This window comes from Centropristis striata, chromosome 13 (genome assembly GCF_030273125.1).
Source record: "Centropristis striata isolate RG_2023a ecotype Rhode Island chromosome 13, C.striata_1.0, whole genome shotgun sequence".
Classification (NCBI taxonomy): Eukaryota; Metazoa; Chordata; class Actinopteri; order Perciformes; family Serranidae; genus Centropristis; species Centropristis striata.
This window is the reverse complement of record NC_081529.1, coordinates 7727164-7751737: the sequence shown is the minus strand read 5'-3', so window position 1 is coordinate 7751737 and position 24574 is coordinate 7727164. Positions and strand designations below refer to the sequence as shown.

Genomic DNA, 24574 nt, shown 5'->3' with positions numbered 1-24574 from the left:
CTTTAAAAACAGGGTTCGCAAATTGTTTTGACAGACACAACAGAGAGCAAAGGCAGGATGATCAGAAGGCAATATAACAACAGAAAGAGAAATAGTACGGCCAATCAAAAGCAAGACAGAGAAAAGGTAGTGAGAAACTAATGAAAAAGTGCCCCAAAAACTAGTTAATTAATACATAAATAAATACATAGATTAAATAATAATAATAATAATAATAATAATAATAAAAGAACATATTTACACCACAAACTAATGAAAAACGCCCCCCCAAAATTAGTTAATTAATACATAGATTAAATAATAATAATAATAATAATAATAATAATAATAATAATAATAATAATAATAGTAATGATAATAATAAAATAATGTATGTACATTATAAACTACTACGGTAAGGTGTTAACACAGTGTATATGAGTATCATATAAATATATCCAGGCGTTGATAATAATAAGTGAGTTAGTATCTCTTCTGTGGACTCTTAGTTAATATATCTTCTATAGACTAGTTAATATATCTTCTATAGACTAGTTAATATATCTTCTATGGACTCTTAGTTAATATCTCTTCTATGGACTCTAGTTAATATCTCTTCTATGGACACTAGTTCTGTAAATATCTCCAGGTGTTGATAATAATAAGTGAGTTAGTATCTCTTCTATGGACTCTTAGTTAATATATCTTCTATGGACTCTAGTTAATATCTCTTCTATGGACTCTAGTTAATATCTCTTCTATGGACTCTAGTTAATATCTCTTCTATGGACTCTTAGTTAATATCTCTTCTATGGACTCTTAGTTAATATCTCTTCTATGGACTCTTAGTTAATATCTCTTGTATGGACTCTTAGTTAATATCTCTTCTATGGACTCTTAGTTAATCTCTTCTATGGACTCTTAGTTAATATCTCTTCTATGGACTCTTAGTTAATATCTCCTCTATAGACTCTAGTTAATATCTCTTCTATGGACTCTTAGTTAATATCTCTTCTATGGACTCTAGTTCTGTGTCTCCTCCTCCTCTACGTGCCCGTGAGTCCCTCGCGAGACCGACGCACCACATAAATCTCGCAGTGATGGCTGCGCCGCCCGATACGGAGAGTTTGGAGTCTCGTATCAGTGAGTATTTTAAACTTATTCCGTGGAGCAGGTGTGGTCTGGAGAGCCGGACACTCACTACCTACCATCCGCGAGTTGTTGTCGGTGCGGTGACGGCTCAGCTCGGCAGCGCTAGCCCGGCAGAGGGGCTCGGACCTGCCGCCACATCCAGGATGCTAACTAGCTCCGGAGCTGCTGTGCTGCCAGCTGTCAACACACAACACACCAGGCGTAGCTTTAGCTCTGCGGCTCGATAGCTCAGCTAGGTGGTGGGCAACAGGATCCCGGGGGGCCCGTTTTTAGTCCAAGTAGTTGGTTAATGATTACGCAGAAAGCTAATGGCCTCAGAAAGTTCTAGACGGTGACACAGAGCAACTGCCGACAGCAAGCTAGCTACCGTGACACCGTGTTAGCACCTGCCCTGTGTGTTTCTCTGCACGGGGGCAGGCTGGGTCGTTGTGTGGCAGTGACTTATTGAATTGTAAGTCATGGAGTCACTGGGAAAGCCTGTGGGCTCTCTTGGGCTTTCTTAAACCTCTGAAGTCAAGGAGATTTTGGTTCAAATTTGTCAACTTCCTATGCATTAATTCTGTCTCTGTTTAGCATCTTTCTGTCCTTACACCTGATGCATGGCTCCTCTTTCTCCACACAAACTTGGCTATCAGTCAGATTTTACATTTTTGCAAATTAACAAAGTATAAAGCTGCCAGGAACCCAAAATACAAACAAAAGACACAGGTTTCTATGAAAATGTACCATTTTTTAAATAACTATTTTTACACACAAAACAGCAGAAAAAATAACAGAGTCTTTTTGCATGTAAATTAAAAATAATGAATGAAAATTCACATTTTAAAAATGGTCTAGAAACATAAATGGCACACTGTGTGAAAGCCCCTATGATTGCACTTTCAACTGGCTTTCTCATCTTGTCTGTTATATAAATAGAGTTATTACTGGAAATAAAATATGCTCAGTATATTTTCGATGAATAGATGGACTCCAGAAGGTTAAGTGCTTTGCTGAAGTTGTTTGTATGTGGAAAGCTTAAACATTTTTGAGTCAAAATGTCTCTATCATGTGAAGATAATTTGGGAATAAATATTGATCCTCCCGTTCAAATAACATCTATTTAGTTGCCAGATTAGCTACTTCTAGCTGAAATTATACAAACAGAAAATAATTGCACAAGTTGTGCAAATAAGTCTGGAGGGTTATAATGTTTTTGCTGTGGTTCTGTTAAGTTATATTGCATTGTATTTGGGTGTTTCACATATTTTGGTTTTATTGATACAAAACGACTGCAATAGTGTTATATAGTTGTAGCTAGTAAAGCCACCTGAGAGTAGAAACAATAACTAAACAAGTGGGGATGTTCACTGTTAATTTCACACACATTTTAAACAGTTGCATAGTAATGTATTGGGGTGTGATCGATATATCGATTGAATGAGCGATGATCCAATATCGATGCAAAGTGATACTATCATCTTTAAGATGCACTTTTAAATGTCAACGTTATAGTTATTCTTGGTATTAAAAAAAATAGATTAATAAGACAAATGTCTGGAAGAGCTCAGTGATAATATTACCAAAATAATATTTTAGTTGATATGATATTGTCTCTTATCAATGGCGGTCCCTGAATTGAACCAGACTTTGTGATATCAGCAAATATCATATTGATGTCCAAAGACTTGATATAATATAGTATTGTTATGAAATTTGTGATGTACCCATAGAATTGCAGACTTTCAACAGTAATGTCACCTTTAAACACTGGAAGAATGTCCACCCATCCATCCATCCATTCTCCTCCGCTTATCCGGAGCCGGGTCGCGGGGGCAGCAGGCTAAGCAGGGCATTCCAGGCGCCCCTCTTCCCAGCCACATCGTCCAGCTCCTCCTGGGGGACCCCGAGGCGTTCCCAGGCCAGGCGAGAGATATAATCCCTCCACCGTGTTCTGGGTCTTCCCCGGGGCCTCCTACCAGTTGGACGTGCCTCGAACTCCTCTAACGGGAGGTGCCCGGGAGGCATCCTTACTAGATGCCCAAACCACCTCAACTGGTTCCTTCTGACACGGAGGAGCAGCGGCTCTACTCCGAGCTCCCCCTGGATGTCTGAGCTCCTCACCCTATCTCTAAGGCTGAGACCAGCCACCCTACGGAGGAAACTCATTTCAGCCGATTGTATCCGCGATCTTGTTCTTTCGGTCACTACGCAAATCTCATGACCATAGGTGAGGGTTGGAACATAGATGGACCGGTAAATCAAGAGCTTTGCCTTCAGGCTCAGCTCCTTCTTCATCTAAACGGTCCGGTACAACGCCCACATCACTGCCAACGCCGCACCAAACCGCCTGTCCATCTCACGCTCCGTTCTAGCCTCACTCGTGAACAAGACCCCGAGATACTTGAACTCCTTCACTTGAGGCAGTACGAATGTGTTATTTAATATTACAACGATTGTTGTAACCGACACCTCCAGATATATCTATTCTAATGTTATTACAATAATAATAATGATATAATGCAGTAAAGTTCAGGTAACATCTATTACCTCTGCTGTCTGACATCTCATTATCTAATATTTCAGATAGAGCCACAAACCCACTGAACAGAGACACAGACTGGAGCAGCATCCATGCCTTCTGTGACCAGCTCAACAATGATTTGGAGGGGTAAGAAGACGTTTTTGCTTTGTACTTTAATTATGGTCTGAGTAACTGACTCAAGTTTAGTAATAACAGACTCCAGCTGCGGTAGTGCAAATCTTTTCTACCACAGAAGTTTTCCCTGTTGAATATAATTAAGTTCTTCATCTTCGTTAATTAAACTGAACCAAACCAAACTGACATGCGTGTAAAACTAGAAACAATAAGATATGAAAAAAAGGAAACAATAGATATGATATCTAACTTGACTCTACTTGCTGCTCTTGCATTCGCTCACTTGTTGTATGCAGTTCTTTGGACACTCAGTTTTGTTTGTGACTTGTGTTACAGACCTCAGCTGGCCACCAGGCTCCTGGCCCACAAGATCCAGTCTCCACAGGAGTGGGAGGCCATGCAAGCCCTGCTGGTCAGTTCACATCTGTTAGTGTAAAGTAGCTGCTGCATAAAAATTATGATGATTTTCAGGGCAATTTTTTGTGTCATCAGTTTTTTTGTATTCCACTAATACTACGTTTTTTTCCCACCGTACTAAGTGTACAGGATATTTATATTTTGGGGGTTACATTCTCTATTTTAAAGATGTTTTACTACTACGGCAGATTTAATCAACACATTTTCTATGGGCTCCCAACCCCCTATATGCATCCTTAATCACAAGTGTGTACAGTATGCTGAATTTTAGAGCATGGTGTTGTTGTTTTCAGATTTTGTTTTATTTTTATCTTTTGCACTGTATTCATTTTTAGGTTCTGGAGGAGTGTATGAAAAACTGTGGGAAAAGGTTTCACAGTGAAGTGGGCAAGTTCCGTTTTCTCAATGAACTCATCAAAGTAGTTTCTCCAAAGGTAAGACTTTGCTGAGTGTTTCTCTGAGTGAATCTGTTTTTCAGACTGTTTTCTGCTGCTGTGTTTTTTGTGGGTAAATCACTCAACTTTTGTTCTGAATCCCCCACTCAGTACCTGGGCGCACGGTCCCCAGAACCAGTAAAAAAGAAGGTTTTGGAGTTGATCTTTAGCTGGACTTTGGGGTTACCTGACGAGGCCAAGATCTCAGATGCCTATCAGATGCTGAAGAAACAAGGTAAGATGCCAATAGATGAATGAAAATTATAACTTCTAAAGTTGTTAGAAGGTACTAAGATTAACTTTGACAAAATTCTTGACATAGTAATGATGACTAAAGCAACTACTAATTAGTGATAAATAACCATTTAACATTTTTTTGTTCCTTTTCATGTTCTGTGTTTGTAAACCAGGTATTATTAAACAAGACCCAGAGCTGCCACCTGACAAACTGCTGAACCTTCCTCCACCCAGACCCAAGAATGCCATTTTTGAGGACGAGGAGAAGTCAAAAGTAAGAAACAAGCTGCTGGAAGTCCACTCTCCTCTCAACTTACTGATGCTTTGTATTACCTAAGCGATCGTCTCACACCCCATTTGCTATTCATCTAGCTACTTCATGCTGTGACAGAGAGTATGCATGCAAATGTTTATTTTGAATTGGGGACATGGCTGGATAGCTCGCAAGTCTTGTTGTTTTATCATCTTCATCAAATGATATTTACTGTTTTCCAGCCGTACACAGTGTTACTGACTTTGAATCTTGCTAGCATAACGTTAGCTTTCTGGCAAACAGCTGAGCCAAAGGGTTCTATAAGTCGTATTTAAGGTTTGTCCTGTTTACTGGAGTAGTCCTATTGCATAAGAACCTTATTGGATGGTAATGATTGTTCCAGGTTAACCCCACAGATGTTACAAGGGAAACTGAGTTGTTGTTTGAGAAAATCTTTCAAGTTTGATTGCAAAAAACATGACTACACAAGTTAGTGGTCAATATTTGTCTCTGGCATATGACCATTGTATAGGTGGGATAATTCCCTTCGAGGTGTTCATTATATGGAATTAATGGACTCTGCGGAGGCATTCTGGCCTCCTAGTCGTCCATTAATTCCCGATAATGGGCACTCCGTCGGCCATTATCCCATACAATTTTAAAAGATGCTTTACCAACATGATAATAATGTGACCTGAGCCATTTACTTGCCCAAGGTAAATTGCTGTGATTGTGCCCGTCTCCCCTTTGGGAGATTTGAAACCTGATCACTCATTTCTCACCATGGGAACTGTCTGTTTGTCAGATGCTGTCTCGCCTGTTGAACAGCTCGCACCCTGAGGACCTGAAAGCCGCCAACAAACTCATCAAGGAAATGGTCCAAGAGGTAAACCTGATCTGCTTCCTTATTAATCACACTTTTCTGTTATATATAAACTAAACCTCTTGTGTGCTATTTTTAAGAAAAGGGGTGAAATACAAGAGTGCTGCACTCATGGCAGGAACATAAACTGGATGAGGAAATGGGTTGGTTGCCCTGGAGGGTTTTGTGTGTCACTGGCACTGGTGATTCAGCAGGACTTCAGAGTAAATTTGTCCTGATTTCAGGGGTAATAGGAACTGCTCTTTGCTCTTGCCAGTGTTTTCAAAATGGCCTTTTCCCTTGCTGTACTTTCCTTTGACTAAGATTAAGTGTTTATATTATATGTGTCTGCAGATTGCTTCATGTGGGATCATTTCTATACATGTGCATGTGTTTGTGGTCACACCTTTGGGATCTCTCGTGTGTTTCAGGATCAGAAGCGAGCAGAGAAGGTGTCAAAGCGGGTGAACGCCATTCAGGAGGTGAAGGAGAGCGTCGCTCTGCTGACTCAGCTCCTGCAGGACTATGACAGCACCGCCGACAATCAGAGCAACGCTGAACTCATACAGGTGGAATGCAAGATATTTTCAATCAGAGGGAGATTTAGACTGTTCGGTGTATAGAGACAGAAACTGGATATCAAGTATTTAACAAAGTGTGTTTGTGTTTTGTGTGGTCAGGACCTGTACCAGCGCTGTGAGAAAATGAGACCTACACTGTTCAGGCTGGCAAGTGACACGGAAGACAACGACGAGGCTCTGGGTGAGCGTTATTCTTATTCTACATCTGCTCTATTAGGTAGCTTTCACATATAAAGTGTGGTGGACTCAGTGAGATTCAGTGGTGAAGTTGTTGCAGTTTGGTTTGCTTTTACACAGTGTTTTATCAAGCATAAGCAAATGTCCTTTGTCTATTGGACAGAACATTTGAGGGAAAGAGCTGCCACTTATCTAAGCAAGTCGCAGACTTTAAAGAATTGTTGGCGGAGTATTTTCACTTTTATTGATCCGCTGTGCGATTGATTTCATAAGCCACCATTCTGTTGCTAAATAATTTGAAGGCTCTGTTGTTTTGTGTGTAGCCCCAAGCAACTGTGTTCTGTGATCGTCTGACCATATTTCAATAAGTGCCTTACTTCATCATTAGACCACATCTGTCAATGAGACATATTTCAAACCTGCTACTACCTTGAATGGCGTTGATCCTGAGATTTCCGGCCAGATACAACCCAGAATGCTCTGTTTTTTGGTTGCTTCCTTCCTTTGGTTTGGACTGATTTCTCACCTGCAGTGAACTAAACTCTGGTGCCAACCAAGTTTGTTTGAGCATTCACAACAGTAAAAAAAAACTATCTGACAAAAAGCACCAGAGTTCGTTTCAAAGCATTAAGTCCTTATCAGTTAGACCTAAAGTCTGTTCATCATTCAACTGTTTAGGTGTTTTCTATCTTAAAGACAACCAGCAGTACACTGAACTCTGACTTCCTTATTCTTTAAGCCTGATAAGAGTGCCAGAGACACACCCACAATATAAATATAGAAAACATGGGAGCTAATCGTTGAAGCAGATGGTTACCACACACCATGTTGCTCTCAACAAAACGGCTGCAAAATTCTGGTACTATTCAGGGTGGAATAAAATGGAAATATAGGAGTTATCTAGCTATATCATAAGCAGATATAATCCTTTTTTTGCCACATACATACAATGTAAATTGGTCAATTTGGTGGGTTAGCTAGCAAGTTCACTAACGGGGAAAGTTACTTTAGTAACGCACGCCCACATTGTGGGCAGTGCACAAACTCAGGAGAGACTTGACTTCTGACTGTTATCTTAACAAAACAAAGAGTACAGAGCATTCTGTCGTGTCTTTCCAGCTGAGATCCTGCAGGCCAACGACAGCCTGACTCAAGTCATCAACCAGTACAAACAGCAGGTGAAGGGGGAAATTGTAAACGGCAACAACGCATTAAACACACAGAAACAAACAGGTGGGTGAAGGACTAAGCACAGAAATACATGAAGTGTGCTCGATAGATTGTTTGGTAGGTGTCAGTTTGAAATAAACTGGGTTAAATCCATTTGTTACAGGAGGAGGGACAGCCCTGCTGGATCTGTCAGGATTGGACACATCACCACAGTCGCCTCCATCCTTCCCAGAGTTCCCCACTCCAACAGACAGCCTCAACGCCCCCTCGCAAGAGATGGGCATCAGTCTCCTCGACGACGAGCTCATGTCACTCGGTAACAGCATGTCAGACACCAATGAGTTGAACGCAGGATAACGATTGTTTAACCGCAGTCCTAAATAGCAGCACCACTCTTTGTACACACCACAGGTTTAAGTGAAGGAACACACACCTCTAACCCTCCATCACAGCCAGAGGACTCCACAGCCTGGGACTCCTTCCAGGTGAGCAGAGGGAGGATTTGTTTTGAGTTATTATTATTAAAGGGATAGATAAGTGCAGTTGTATGAGGCACTTATCCATTGTCAGTGTATTACTTACAGTAAATGGCGGTCGGAATGCCTCAAGTCTGAAGAAGCAGGCAGGAGCACAAGCTGGAGTAAAAATGTGCTGTTGTGGTCAGGTGCTACAGCAAAATATATTTTAGTCACTTAAAAAACCCTCTAAGTATAATAAGTGTATACTATATTTTGAATATTTTCACTTCTTTAACCTTTCTGTCAGACAGCCCTGTTTGTATGTATGTGCAGGGCACTGAAATAGTTATTAATGTTCTCTTCAAAGTCTTTTGTCATTTTACTTGCAGAACTCTGAAGTAGCTGGTCTACTGTAGCCTTGAACGCTTAGTTTATTTGTGCTATTGTGCAACTTTAGTGTTTAAAGGGTTTTTTCAATTCACCAAAGTCATAAAAACAAACTGATCGAGACAGTGGTAGACAAGCAACACCTGTGTTCTGTGAGGTAAAAGTACTGTTTTTGTCAATGGAGTCTAGTGGCACAAAAAACAGTTTCAGTGCCGGTATTCCTGCTTGGTTATCCAAACTGGGGGCGTGCTAACTCCCATCTCCTGTAGGTAGAACACTGACTTTAGATAAGGACCTCATACAACCCCATTTAAAACAATCCAAACCCTCCCTTCAACAGTTATACGACTTCATTTGTCAAACAAGCACAACTAATTTCAAATGAAATGTTAACGGGCATCATCGCTCTTTACACAGTATCTAGTATAATCAAGACTCGTACCACTGTTTTCACACACTCACCCACACTTTCTTCCTCCAGTCCTCTGACAGCATAGACGCAGACATCCCAGCAGCACCCAGTCTCCTCCTGAGTCCAGACCCACCCTCCTACTCTCAGCCCCTTTCGTCTGGCTCCACTCCTGGGAACTCGGCCCTGGACGAGCTGGACCTGCTGGGGAAGACACTGATGCAGCAGTCCCTGCCTCCAGAGGGCCTGCAGGTCAAATGGTATGTGACATTCCTGCAGTAACGGTTGGAAATAACCTCAAGTTAGCCCTAATATTTCATAAGTTTTTGTTTGATATGCTTGTCTGCTTGGTGTGCCTTTTGTATACATATTTAGTTTAAGTAGATTAGTGCTATAGCAGCCACTGTAGGTAAAAGATTTCAGTCTAGTTTTCAAACATCAGACACTCCTAGAGCACAGCCACAGCACTCCTGATTAGGTCCTGATCAGAGAAACAACAGCCACTGCTTTGAAGCCTCACATTTTTATTCTGGCGCTTGTTTTATTAACTTGTGTTTGCCTATGTGGCTCAAAATGCTCCTCAGTTATTAAAAGCTTGATATTTAAAATTGGCATTTATTTAAATTCAAAGACAAAAAAATACTGAAATGATATATTTTTACTGTTATTTTTTACGGTAGAGACTATAAAATATGTGAAGCAGTTTTTAATTGAGCATCCTGTGAGAAGGACACACAGATTCATTGCTCCTTTATCTGCTTTCAGGGACAAGCAACAGTGCAAGCCAACTCTGAGAGATCTCCAGAGCAAGTCTGGCTCCAACATTACCCCAAACCCCATCCCAACCTTCGCTGCTGAACAACCTGCACCTCTCAACTCTCAGCCCGGCCTCGCAGTCACGTTGCTGGACATGTCCCCGACTCACACTGAGACTCCTGCAGAAGTCACCCTGACTGATGTTTTTGTACCGTTAGAATCTATTAAGCCCAGTAAGTGAACCTGATGTCTTTATGCTTTTCTGGCCGTGAAAGTACAGATTTATGATCTATTCTGCTCCTCTTTGTCTCTCTAGGTAGTCTGTTACCTGTGACTGTGTTTGACGGACACAGTCTGCGGGTTCTCTTTCACTTTGCTCGCGAGTCGCCTCCGTCTCGTCCTGATGTGCTGGTGGTGATCATCTCCATGTTGTCATCGGCGCCTGTCCCCGTCAGCAACATTAACTTCCAGACTGCAGCTCCAAAGGTCAGCAGAAAGAAAAGTTCAAGGCTCACTCTCAATAAGAGCCGAAACATACAAGGTTCATCTTGTAAAGACGCTTTTATTAAACCACTCCAGCTCATTTTTGCCTTAGTAAAGAAAATGTGTTGTGTATCACCTGTAGTCTATGGCAGTGAAGCTGCAGCCTCCATCAGGAACAGAGCTCCCGGCTTTCAACCCCATCCTTCCTCCTGCTGCTGTCACGCAGATCCTGCTGCTGGCAAACCCAAACAAGGTAAAATGACATTCCACATAGACCTTGGGGTTATAAATTTAAAAAAACACCTACTTTTTTGTCTCTTAAATGTATGAAAATTACCTTCTACTGGATTTAAATTTCTCAGGCAGGACAGTAAAAGTCTTAGCGGGGCTAATGATGGCGGCATCATATGCTGAACATATTGACAACACCCTTTAGGCAGAATTGTGATATTGGGCTATAAAAATGAAACTGACTTGACTTCCTATTAATGTACCAAAGACTGAAATAACATTGAGACACTTGACAGAACCACTCTGCTGACATTTACAACAAGAAATGCAGTCACTGAAATAAAATAATCCTTTCAAATATCCTTTCAAATTTGGTCACATTATTATGGAAGAGGATTAGGGCCAGGCAGGAGAAAAAAATAATTACATAAAATATGTAACAACTACACTATTTAAGGTTTTAGTAGTACTAACATCACACATAAATTAGCTATTCTTGGTGGTACAATAATTGTTTTGAATAACAATAAATGCATGGATTACAGAAAACTAAGTGTTTTAATTAAACCAGCAGGGATTGGTTTGTGTGGGGGGTATTTTTTATTTATTGGGGGGTATTATTATTTTTTATTTTTTTGACCCTACACCTTCACATGGTAACATGGTATTTTTGCAGCATTTCTCCTGGGTATTACTCTTTGCAGACAGTCCCTGCACATTCGAGCCACTGCTAGCAGTGCATAGGAGCCAACTGTAAATTGTCGTGCTTGTGTTGAGGAAAATCTGTTTTTAACTTGCAATCTACGCAGCTGTCTACCAATAGACGTGCTGCTGAAGACTTATTGACACAGGAACATCAAATCTGTGAATATCTCTAAAAAAAGACTTGACATTTAGACTTATTTCTCAACATTCTATATTTTTTTCATAAAGGGGTTTACTGAGATGTTCTCTTATTCCGTGTGTGTTTGTGTGCTTCAGGAGAAAGTGCAGCTGCAGTACACACTAACCTTCACCATGGGAGAGCAGGAGCACAGCGAGAGCGGCAGTCTAGAACAGTTTCCTCCTCCAGAGACGTGGGGGAACCTATAGCATTTAAACATCCACAACCTGACAGACTCTCTGCTTTCAGACTCCTTCCTCCTCCAACTCTCCAACTCAACACTCTGCATACGCCTGTTTTTCCTTTTGTAAACATTGTACTTTCTTTGATCGGTATCGATTATTTTCCTCAGATTACGATCATGCTCAGTCAGTGTAATGTGTGTATGCTTTGCTCTTAATGAGTCATGTGTGTCTAGGTCTAGTCTGCTATGTGGCTGCTTCAAAACAAACTTGCAACAACTTCTCCAAAAGTTGTTGTCAAAGTCTTGTCATATTGTTTAACAAACAGCGCTACGAAGGAAGGAAACTCCATCAAACGTGCATATTTGCTCATTTGATGTGCTTGATGTTTTCAGGCGCAAAGTCTGTTTGAATCAATTATCAGTTGCGTTTACCTTCACCTCTGCATGCTCTTCCAACATGGGACACCATGCTTGCAAAATCCAGCACACCAAGAGAGAAAGGACAACATTACATAGATGCAGCCCATCTTGTTTGCGAAACAAAATATACTTAATCAGCGTTTGTGGTGTGTATTTTCTGATCACTCATGATTTCTTTCGCTACGACCGAGTCCACTTTTGATTTGCACAGAATGATTTTTTTGATTGTACTGTTTTCTTGTCTTCTTTTCCCCATCTTGTGTAAAAAAAACAATATACTGTAACATAGTTGCGTATCATCTGCCATATGTGCCTATTTTGCAGTTGTAACAATTAACTTTTTGGTGCGTTTGGATGGATTTGTTTTTCTCATCTGTTACACATCAGTCATTAGGTCTGCAGTTCGTCTGCAGCTACATTATTAACCTTAAATTCTTAATATATTCAAAACATTTTCAGTAGGGTATACGTTACATTTTGACTAATCTTTTCTTTAGCTTGTGATTTAAGTTAATATTTCAGCATTTATTGGGTAAAACGGAATATCATGCAAACTGAGACGACCCAGGTGCTCTGAGCACAGACACGCAAGTGTCTCAAACATGTTCAACTTGTTTCTACAGTCCGTGATGCATGTCAGCCACGCTGAACACTTCTTCCTCCCCACAGGCTCTCATTCACATTCCGCTGCACTTATCTCCAATACGACTGCTTTGTAAATACCAATAATGGCAGTCCTGTTATGTACATTTGACTTGTGCAATGTGCAAGAGCATAACACTGGTAAAATATTCCAAATGGGTAATAAAGTTTTTTTCTTGGTGACATGAAGGCCTGTTTTTGTGTTACAGTGCTGTCAGAAAACTTCCATTATTTCACTGATTCTAAATGTCTAACACTGTTATTTATAGAAATTATTATATTTTCCATAAAACTTAACTCTTATGGATTGATTTGGTTGAAATCTATGGCAAAAAAAATTAGCAGTTGTACTGTTAGCTATTGCTACTTGGAGTGACTGAATGTTAACAGTTTTAACACTTTTTACAAACAATTTTAAAGTTTTACTATTTGAACTATTTAGTCAGTGAGCCGACAGAGTATTTCAACAAGTTTTTCCAGAACTCTTATATTATTTTAACTGTTGTACAAATTTCTATGGTTTAGTCAAAACTTCAGACTATTTATTTCTACCATTAATTCATTACTTTAAGTTACCTGTTTAAACTTCTGTGCCGGCATACTAGTTTTCTCTCTCACACACACTGCAAGATGTAGTGTTCAAGTATTACAGCTGATATATTATTCTAATCGAATCATTTTCTTTTTCAAATAAGTTTAGCCAGTTCTGTGAGTTCTGCCTCACCACATTAAAACTAGACAGTTTGAACCCTGAAGCTACAGCCTTCATGATTTGTGTAAAGAATTTAAAGACCACACAGTGATACATTAAGGACCTTTATTAAACTGTAAAAAAAAATGGACTTGCTATTTTCTAGGAAGTTATCAATCATTACTGCTGCAAAGACCCACACAGGTTATTAACTGAATAAGGTAATCTATGGTGGAGTTACAGTTAACACAAATATGAAAGAAAAGAATTCATGACTTTGAACCACCATGCCTACACAAAGCCCCTGCAGAGTTGCCTCTATAAGGCCTTAAATAATATATATATGTGATAAAATCATAAAAATTAACTTCAAAGAAAATGTTACAGGGCATTCTATGAAATAAAAAGTTATTAACCGTAACTCTGCACCAGGATATTCAAGTCTTTCTTTAATCAATTCAAACTAGTTTTGTGGCTTGCAAGCTTTTAAACACAAAAATAAAGATATTGAACTTAAAACCGAAACAAGCCTATATACAAGAATCAGCACCTACCTTCGATACACCTAAAGGGGAAAATCAGATACTCCAGCAGCCCTATGTAGCAGCTCACCATACAAAAACAGCATGTTGGTACAAAATGATTTTGTTTCAAGACCTTTCATTACAAAGTTAGTAAAATGACACAGATAAGCTTCTGTCACTCTAAACAATGAATGCTGATCAATTTGACTTCAAAGAAAAAGACCACTTTAATTAAAACTGGGAGCCAAACCAGGAGCCAGTCTAAATGATGTCATTATTTTGAGACTCTGGGTGTCGTGTGTGTTTTGTGTGGCAGATCACATTACTTTCTGCCTGATGGAGGGGGTGGTGCTGGAGGAGCAAACTGGAATGGCGAGTGTCCCATCAGGCCCATCATGGGCTGGGGAGGGTTGAACTGCTTGGCCATCAGAGGCTGGGGGCCTGATGAAGAAGGCGGGGCCGGCCCCGCTCCTCCACCGCCCACCGACCCGGAGCTGCCCCTGGAGCTGCTGTACTGACTGCTGCTGCTGCTGCTGTTGTTGTTCTGGTACTGGTCGTATGAGTTGGAGCTGGAGCTGGAGCCGTAGCTGCGTCCTCCGTCCCTGCTGCTACGATCTCTGTAAGACGAGGAGGATGAGGAGGAGCGGTCCCCGTCCCGACTGCTTCCTCTGCGGCCGTCTCTGCTGTCGCGGCTGTAGCTGCTGCTACTGCTGCTGCGGTTGTCCTTGCCACTGCTGCCCCCACCCACAGAACGCATACGTCTGTCACACTCATCCTGGTACATCAGGTTGGGGTTGTTAGCATTGGAGCCGCCACGAAAACGAGGACGGCCACCTGGTGATGAAAAGGACAAAGGGGAGATAAAGGGACGACAAGCAGCCATCAATCTGCTGTGTTGGCTCACCAGACAAGTAACTATTTGTTATGAGATAAAGCACTAACGCCTAAAACATCATCAAGCATTTTTCATGTTAGATAAGACTTAGCCCATCTTTCACATCACCCCTACTAAAGACACTGGACATTAGATAAATACACAAACTCCCAAAAAGTCCAAACCAATTCCCCTGAGGCAATGACAATGATTTAGCCTCGGGCAGATATTTTCACAATATGCAATCTTGCTGGCTATACAACTCGCCTACTTTGAGACAAGACACACCCACTTTACTACACGACACGCCCCTGAGATAACTTCAGGTATCAACATCCTTATTTAAACCGAAACCGTGATCTTTTCCTAAACCAAGTAGTCTGGATGACTAAATGAAACCAGACTTTGTCCATTTCAAGGGCCTGCCGGGCAGTAAGTGTGTCCTGTACTACTAAACCAGCATATATACACTACTCTGGCAGCTTCACCAGAACCCCAGACAAATCAGATCAAATGGGTATCCAGAGCTAGACTTCCTCTTCCGAGCTAGGGTCACTGTTTACAGTTCGGAGAGCAACTTGAGACATGAGAATGGAGAAGGAAAAAAAACGAAAAAAACGACGTCTATGACTGGACTGTTTCACAAGTAGCCAATTTAGCTAAATTGGCTAAGCTACCAAACAGCTTAATCGTTGATGATAGCTGATTGGTTCCAAATTTGCATTTCCGCAACCTGATTTGCTCTACACGATGAGTGTTTACCAGCAGTCAACCGAAGCCAACTCAAATGTGATTGGTCAATCCTACTTGAACAAAAGACACCGAATGCTTTTGTTGCCAAAATGCTCAGACTAGATAACAGTAATCTAATCAAGCATGAAGTGACCCTCACCTCCACCGCCTCCTCCACGCCCAGTATCAACCAGTTGCAGCAGTTTGGGATTGATGGCCTGTCGGGCCTCCTCCAGCACCCGGATCAGCTCGCGGGCCTGGCGGAGGTTCCCCGGAGTGAAGAAGGTGTAGGCGGTGCCTTTGTTGGTGCTGCGGGCCGTACGACCGATCCGATGGATGTAGTCCTCAGATGAATTGGGGTAGTCATAGTTGATGACGAACTTGACGTCCTCCACATCTTGACATTTGAGGCAGTAGTGGTAGTTGAGAAGGGGTGGAGTGATGGAATCAGTTACAGGGATGGAAAAGACAAAAACACAAGTCAGGACAAAACTAACACCGGCTGAAAAATAAATCAATTTGCTCCATTCATGGATATTAAGTTATGTGCTTTTTGAACTGGGAACATTCAGACAGACAATACCTGCAAGACACCCATCAAAGCTTACCCTCACTTACCTGTCCAATGCTCAACTGTTCGTACAATGCACAATTAGAAAATTATTTTACTTACCATGCTAATTACACAACACGGCTCAATAATCTGGTATAGTGATGAAATAGTGTTCTTGCACGCATGCAATTAATTCAAGTGCAGCCAAAGCTACAGATCAAATTAATTAAGTGATGAAAAAAGTTGCAGCGGTTTGCTTAAAAAACTTGGGGAAAGCAAATTTTAAGTGGCCCTACAGGCGATCCCTGTGTAAAAGACGGATTCAGTGATCTAAAGAGATTGCTGATTAATGATTTGAGAATTAAATGGGGAAACTTAATTTCTTTTAGGAAAAAAAACTGTTCAAAACAAATTAGAGGTCTGTTTCTCATTACAGTTGACAAAGGGCTCTGAAAACACTGCTGATTAGAGGAAAAACAAGTCTTGTTTTGGAAGCTTCATGATGAAGGCTGGCGGAGGAGAGAATAGGGAAGGGGGAGAGTTGAGGTTCAGTACTTACCCTGGATCAGAGATTAAGTGATGGTTTATAAAGTGACCCCTCTGTCCCCCTACCCATCACCAGTCCTGGGAGGTCTGCAGGGGTAGGAGGGGAGCGCACGGGACAAAAGCAGTCCCTTGTCCCACCTCGCCACTCCTCCACAACACTCCCAAAGCTGGAAACTTCCCGGGCCAGAGCTCCAGCTCCACTTTTCTGTGCCTCTTCATGTCAGTTTATGTGGTTTGTAGCACAAGGGGATTGGTGGAGACCTTTACTAGATTCTGTCACGTGAACTTCAAAGATTTTAAGTCCTTGTAAGTACGGTTAATACCTACCTATTAGAAGTTTTTGAAAAGACTTTGAATAGACTAAATTCTGTATTTGTTCAGAGATTACAAGATTTGGCAATGGGCCATTAGTCACAGGACTACAGCTAGATTCATTCTGAGATATTTTCCCATCCTGCTCCAGTTGGAAAATATTATGCCAAATTCCCTTTAAAGGAATATGACAGTTTCCATTCCTACGTGTCCGTAACACATTACTCTAGAAACAAAAGATGAAGGACTTCACATGTCAACAGTATTATTGTCTACCGCAGCACCACAACTCTCGCAAAACTCTCATGATTTCCTGAAATTTGTTCGCAACAATGAAATCACTTGAAGACTTGTTTGGTGTAAGACCAGCGTTACCCTGCCATTTCTCATATTATTGGGTGGCAGTGACAAATAACTGTCCCATCGTCACGTAGAGCGGTGGAAGTGGTAGATTTTCCTTCAGGCTTTGGTCGGTGTGCCCTGTTCCAACTGCCTCCAAAGGTCACTTCCAATGGCAGTGATAACGAGCCCAGCTTTTCAAGTTTAGTAACAAGAAACAGACACTAAGGAGAAGCCATTTGGATGCTTTCTTTAAGAAGGATCTAAGAGTGGGCTCTGTTTGTGCCAGCCCGTATGGGAGGATTAAGAAAGTCATCTAAAGCTGGCGAGTTATTTACAGACTGGACTGGTGGTCTCTGGGATGATGTATACACAGAAAAACTGTCCTAAGTGTTAAAGACAGGTGGGGTGGGGGGTGGGGTTGAAAGCAGGACGCACAGTAGATTTGGTGAAAGGGGGGTAAGGGACAAAAAGGACAGGGGTCAGCAATGGTTTAAAGAAAACAACAAGAAGATAATAGAAGACCAGGAGAAGTTAAAGGGCAGTAAAAAGAGGTAGAGAAAAGAGACGAGTGAGAGAAAGAAGGAAACATTTGAGAAATTAGAAAAAAGTACAGATCTCCACTAGGTGTGTCTCCCTCTCCCAGAATTAAAATAATACTTAAACACATGCTTTTTGGTAGGGTATGTATTTGCTGAATTACAGGAGGTGTTTGGTCAGATTTGGAAAGGATGGTAAATCGAGTTCCATTGGTACATCTGATTGGGAATTAGAGCCAAATTATTATTTTCCTTTTTTTATTGTTACAGAGTTCTTCTGACACAGACAACAGCTCACAGAGAGACTGTGCAGCAGCTGGTGAGCAGTTTCAACTTCATTTGTTCCTCTGGTTAGTGCTAGCCAAGTCTTGGGACCCGCAGTTTATTTTTTGACAAAAATCTAGATTTACCATCTAGACTCTAGAGGAGTGAGGTGTCAGCAGTCAATGATGGAATAAACAGTCAGTAAAATAGGTTTTTCAAAAACTGTGAATCATCGCAACCACTAGAGGTTATTGAGCGCACACTTATAAATGTGCATTAAAGATATTATGCTAATTGGCCAGTAGAATATGAGTTTAGCTGCAGACAGACGGACAGACAGATGCACGTACGTCAACACACGACCAGAGAAAAGATCTCCTCCAGGCTTATACCTGGCGGAGATAATTAGCAAAGAGGAGAAGAAGTGATAAAGTGAGGAGACAACAGCAGGAAAAAGAGAGATGATGTGTGAGCGAGGCAGAGAACTTGAGTGAAAGAAAGGACAGAAAGGAAGAGAAGGAAGAGGGAAATCGCTTATAGAGAGGTGGCTCCTCCAGGCCAGGACTCCTGCCAGCCAGGACCAGACATGACGTCCGCAGAGGGAGAGGCCGGCCGGCACAGCCAGTGGTGGGGGGTGTCAGGGGCTGGCATCAGGGGGCAGTTCAGAGGGGAGCCTCCAGCAGAGCCGTCCATGCCCGGCTTTGGCTGCTGTCCACCCTCACTTCCTGGCAGTTGTCTTCTTGTAACGCACCACTGTATCTCAGCTTCACAAAAGTATCATCTATCAAACTGTATTATCTGCCGGACCAATTTGGATAACAAATTTTGCTGTCTAAAGTTTGTTACTGGGAATGGAAATGTATCTCCTCAAGGACTGTCCACAAAAGCTTTTTTAAAATCCATATCCCATCAGAATAATATCGAAAACTTTGTCAGAGTCTGAGAATTTATTCAGGAAATGGCGTGGTGCGTCACTGTGATGATGGCATGGCTGAGGGGAGCCCACCCTCCTCCATACCCCCCTCTTCGCCCTCTCACCTGACAGCCGCCCCCGACCCTAGGATCAAATTTGGAAGCCCAGCAGCACCCCGCGGTTGCCACGCCCCCCCTGTCACCCAGGCAGCCAGTGTCCTGGAAGGGGGGAGAGTTTTGTTTGTGGGCTCTGTTCTAGGTTTTCAGCGGAGATGGCTGTGTCTGGGACTGATTAATCAGGCCGTCTCTCTCCCCAAGTCAGCTTTCGATTTGTCATGCCTAGGTCCGGCTGCAGGCTCCCGAGGGCCTGTGTGCTTCTAGTTGCCGGAGGAGAGACTTGGAAACAAAAAAAACAAACAAAAACAAAATGAAAAGAAAACAAATGAACATAGAATTAGGTTAAAGGTTGATTGCCATCCTGTAAGGGGCTGCTGCACTAGCCTCACCCCTTACATCTTCACACTTTATTCAACATCATACTTATCTTTAGTGTTTTCTGTAATATTTAATAAAGCAAAGTGGCAGGAAACCCTGCTTCAAATATGACAATCTTCTTAGATACATATTTTATCTGAGAAGCATCATATGTTCTTTGGAAGAAAAGCATCTGTATGTGTTTGTGGTTATATTTTGATCATAAATCTACTGTAAATTAACATGCAGTGAGTCTAAGGATTATTTAATGACCATTATTCTACAAATTAAATGGTCAAATATCTTGTATGTGTATGATATCAGGGTGTGATTATACTGAGGAAATTATTGCTTTGCACTTGACCACACAGGACGTACCCAAACCACGCGAGGCCACGTCAGTAGCGATGAGGATTGGAGCTTTGCCGCTACGGAATTCTGCAACACGAGACAAAGAATAGATTATCAGGATCATCTTCAAAGAGAAAGCATAAAAGAAAAGGGATCAGAAATAAGTCACTGTTGTTAAAATGTCAGAGTGTTTGTTGTACCTGTTAACACCCAGTCTCTCTCGGGCTGGCTTTTGTCACCATGAATACACATCGCTGGCCACCTAGAAAACAGACAAGCAAGCTGTCACATAGAGAACCATGTACAACTCCGATTCAGTGAGTGGGAGAACGTATATTGTTACAACTGTGTTGTAGATTTAACCACTTAATGTCACTACTGATAATTCTGTATCACCAAAAGGAAATTAATGCCTTCCTGTTTCCACAAACATCTTGTTCATACATGAGATCTAGCATCTTAAGAAGACCAAAAAGACAAACCTGTATAGAACTTTTATTACTACTCACCCATCACGTCTCATCCTGCGTGTTAGATCGTCACATCGTTTCTTGGTCTCCACAAAGATGATGGTCTTGTTCTCTTTCTCAGCCATGATCTCCTCCATCAGCTGGATCAACCTGAGGAAAGAAAAATATTAATAAAGTACAAAATGTACAATATTATAAATATAATTAACATTCATCTTACTTGTTACTCAAAAAATAGTGCCCACTATCATTAAATTAGGGATTAAAAGAGACTGAAAAGAAATACGGTATACAGGAAAAGGTAAAAAGTCAAATAAAGCAACTAAAGGCACCTAAACAATACAAACTAAACAAACTGTAATAAACCAAAGCAAGAAAAAAAGTATTTTACTTGTGATCCTTCTCACTCTCCATACAGACATCCACTATCTGAAGAATGTTGTGGTTGGCGCTGAGCTCCAGTGCTCCAACATTGATTTGGACATAGTCTTTCAGAAAGTCCTCTGCCAGCTGGCGAACCTCTTTAGGCCAGGTAGCGCTCCACATCAGGGTCTGTCTGTCGGGCTGAGACAAAGAGTACACCAGATAATCAAAAACAAGTAATAATAATAATAATAATAATAGTAATAACTTTATTTATAAAGCACCTTTTAAAAACAGCAGTTTACAAAGTGCTTCGACGGAGAGCAGTTAATCACAGGGAGAATGATGCCATAAGGCTAAAAACAATTCTTACATTAACAGAAAAACAAAAAGAAAAACAATAAGAGACAGAACAGGAACAGTCACAAGACATTCTCAGATTCACAGAAAATAAAAGGAAAAAGGAGTAGAAAAAAAATGTCATTGCAGATACTAAAATGAGTGCTTCACCTGACAAAAACTTACTTGAACATAGTACATAAGCTATCACATCCAGCATTTATCTGGTTACCCATACACATAAACAGATTAATTGTCGATAAAAACAAAAATAGGTGTATTAGTTTTACCCTGATCTGGTCCACAATCTTGCGAATTTGTGGTTCAAAACCCATATCCAGCATCCGGTCAGCTTCATCCAGAACCAAGTAAGTGCAGCGTCGTAGGTTAGTCTTTCCAGCCTCAAGGAAGTCAATCAGACGACCCGGGGTGGCAATGCAGATCTCAACACCTAGGAGAGACAAACTTGCTGTATTAGACTTAAGAAACAATACTTTTAGCTCAGACATTAAAAAAATAAAGCTTATTAAAGGAACCTAAACAGTTGACACTCCTAACCTCTCTCCAGGTCTCTGATTTGAGGTCCCTTGGGAGCACCCCCATACACACAAGTGCTTTTGATGCGGGATGACTTCCCATAGTCGTATGCCACCTGCTGGACCTGCTGTGCCAGTTCTCTTGTGGGGGCCAGAACCAAGCACTGCAGAGCACATGTAATACCATAACAATCCACTATTTAGCATATTTGATACTTTAATGTTATGCCAAGATGGATTTTAATATCATTCATGTAAGCTCTGACATCCCAAAGCAGGCTACTCAAAAATGACTGCATTAGATTTCTCCTCACTTACAATGGGTCCATCTCCACGCTCCAAATAAGGTTGATGATTGATGTGCACAATGGCAGGAAGGAGGTACTGAAGTAAAAAAAGGGGGAGATATCAGTGAGTCATGCTTCTGTTTCATTCACCAGTATGTTATGCATTTATATTTCCAAGTACAGTTAGAGAATGACGTATCTCACCGATAAGGTTTTCCCAGAGCCAGTCTGAGCAATTCCCACCATGTCTCTACCACTGAGGGCCAGAGGGAAACCTTGTGCCTGAATGGCTGTGGGCTCCTTGAAATTCTGCTGCATCAGTACATCCATTACATATTCTGGATGGAGAGGCAGAAAAATATCATCCTGGTTATTTCTGCAAGAACAGATCTTGTTTTTTTATAGTAGTTATTGCTGTGCATGTGGAGATACCAATGAGTGCATGTACTTACGGGGAAACTGTGCCTGATGGAAGTTGGTGACAGGCTTTGGGCAGCCTGTCCCACGAACAGTGATTTCTTTCTTCCTGCAATACTCCTCAACATCATACTGAAAGCACCAGACAACAACAGAGAGTGTAAAAGACAGACTTAACACCTGTGTACAATGTTTTAAATATTGCACCGCATAATACAAGTTTACTTCTATCTATAAAAGCAAGAAGCGTCTGTGTGTGGGTGTGTGGATGTGTGTCTAGGGCATATCTGTCTGACCGTTAGTCAGACTGACCTCAGGTTTCGTATGTGTCTTGCGCATGGCACGAAGGTGTGCATTCTCGATTTTGAAGATTTTTTAAATTTATTTTTCAAAATATCAATATTTACGTAGGACGTATTGCAGCATTGCACTGTTTCCAATCTGGCGACTTTTAGTGGAGCTCCGCCCCATTGTGTGATAGGCCTACACCGGGTCAGTAACACAATTCACTCTGGATTTACACCCTGACTCATCTCATCTGTAAGTCTATTTAGCCTACCTATCTTTGGAGTTTTAAAGTGCGCTACAAAGTTTGATTTTCCAATAATATTTGAAAAGTTTCGAGCGAATATTAATGTTCAATGTGAATGTGCTGGATGGTGTGGTACCTTATGGTAAGTAAGTGTTTTATGGAGTTGCAGATGTTGTAGTGATCTGCATGTTATGTGCAAATTCTGTTATTCACATTCATCTGTTTGTGCTGCATGTAAACTTATTCCCTCCTATATCTGTGTCTGTAATAATGTCTAACCATGTTGAATGATTAAGTTTATTTTTCTTAAAATAACTATTCTCTTTATATCTCAATGTACATCGCTGTATTACCTAATATACACTTTGTATATCAATACTATGCAACAGTATTACACCTCATTGTACATCCCACTTTCACACACAACCTCATTTGGCCATAATTGAAAAATATACTTAACCTCCAACTATATGAATACATACTTCCTACGGGCACTGCACTAGTTAGGGGGATGTGTAGAAGATACTTCAGGAATACCTGGCTCAATCGCTGCACTTCCGGATGTTCACTATAAAAGTTCTTCTCAAATTTGGGAAGCTCATCCAGGTCCCACCTCTTCTTCCGTAAACGCTCCCCGGGGTTCCCAAACTTTCTGCCAGGTGGTGGACCGCCTCTGCTAGACCCGAAACGAGGGCTGCTGCAATATGACAAGACACACATTGTATTACTAACTTTACCATACTTCTCTTGCATCGATTATTAATGTTGTCACAAATGCATCAAAGCTTTTTGAAGTAACGGTTCACCGTTAGCTGCTTACCCTCTGTCACGGCCACGGTCTCTATCTCTGTCTCCGTATGAACCTCTCATTTTGAGGAAACACAGTTATACAAAAAGAAAAGCAATTTTTTAATGTTTAAGTTTAGCTGGCTGTCGCTTGTTGGTACCGTTTCAGGCCTTGCTTGCAAGTAGCTAGCTAATGTTAGCTGTAGCCGACGCGCCCACTATTTCTGCCAAATGCAAACGTTAAGTTGAAACGCTGACTAAATGAATAAACTGTCGCTTTCTTATTGGCTTGTCGAAAAGTTAAATGTCGGACTAACCTATTTTTAGTGTTAACAATTTAGACTTAAGGTAAATTGACACAATAAAGAGGCGCAGTAAGCTATACTGCTATGCTGTTATGGTATGTTTTGTACCGCTGGCGAACGGAAGTGACTGTCTGCTTTAAATGTCCCGCCCCCACGAGTGATTGACGTGTCCTTTTTTCTCCTTTAAATAACATTTTATATTTTCTGGTCTCATGAGGACACAACAAATCTTAAGTTTGTGGTCTTTGCACACAAGTCATAATTGGCTCTTTACCAAATTCCATTCCAACAATAATAATAATATGTTAAATGTACATAATGCACAAATGCTTTCTAAAAGTATTGATTTGTTTGTCTTGGTTCTCTCCTGCCACTTGATTGGATACTGTCAAATTGGTCAAACATAGTAGACCGTGTTGACTTGCTGGAAAGGAAGATATTTCTATTTTTATAGGCACTCCTTGTTATTTCTATAGTGTTTTTCATAAAAGCAGAATAATTATTAAATAATAAGAAAAATATTCCACAGTTTTGATAAAAATATCTACTTCAGGAATGTCTTGCTTGCATTTGTATTTTATTTCCTTTTGCAACACCAACAGAAAACAATATAGCATCAAAACAAGAGATAATATTACCGATATACAAATTAAAAAGTGTACAACAGAAATAAAA

The 24574-nt window shown here is 41.0% G+C and overlaps 2 protein-coding genes across 3 annotated transcripts; one reads left to right on the top strand and one right to left on the bottom strand.

The window, feature by feature from the left end:
- Positions 1-1023: 1023 nt before the first annotated feature.
- Positions 1024-12936, top strand: LOC131982714 (ADP-ribosylation factor-binding protein GGA1-like). Of its 2 annotated transcripts, none has more exons than XM_059347278.1 (17): positions 1024-1122; positions 3697-3781; positions 4106-4181; positions 4522-4620; positions 4732-4855; positions 5031-5131; positions 5916-5996; positions 6404-6541; positions 6653-6734; positions 7850-7963; positions 8064-8216; positions 8312-8385; positions 9227-9414; positions 9920-10143; positions 10227-10396; positions 10536-10646; positions 11606-12936. In XM_059347278.1, exons 1-17 carry the CDS (start codon positions 1080-1082, stop codon positions 11714-11716), a joined length of 1974 nt encoding a protein of 657 aa, XP_059203261.1. In that variant the 5' UTR covers positions 1024-1079; the 3' UTR covers positions 11717-12936. The 2 variants fall into 2 exon arrangements, with proteins under 2 accessions (XP_059203261.1, XP_059203262.1); XM_059347279.1 differs by lacking the exon at positions 1024-1122 and adding an exon at positions 1566-1582.
- Positions 12937-13556: 620 nt separating this feature from the next.
- On the bottom strand, positions 13557-24021 carry LOC131982716 (probable ATP-dependent RNA helicase DDX17). The gene is made up of 13 exons (XM_059347280.1): positions 23629-24021; positions 23346-23505; positions 22312-22408; positions 22064-22197; positions 21891-21956; positions 21595-21736; positions 21327-21487; positions 20726-20898; positions 20374-20484; positions 20065-20126; positions 19892-19951; positions 15735-15971; positions 13557-14802 (listed from the first exon to the last, which is right to left on the bottom strand). Exons 1-13 carry the CDS (start codon positions 23676-23678, stop codon positions 14291-14293), a joined length of 1965 nt encoding a protein of 654 aa, XP_059203263.1. The 5' UTR covers positions 23679-24021; the 3' UTR covers positions 13557-14290.
- Between the last annotated feature and the right edge of the window lie 553 nt (positions 24022-24574).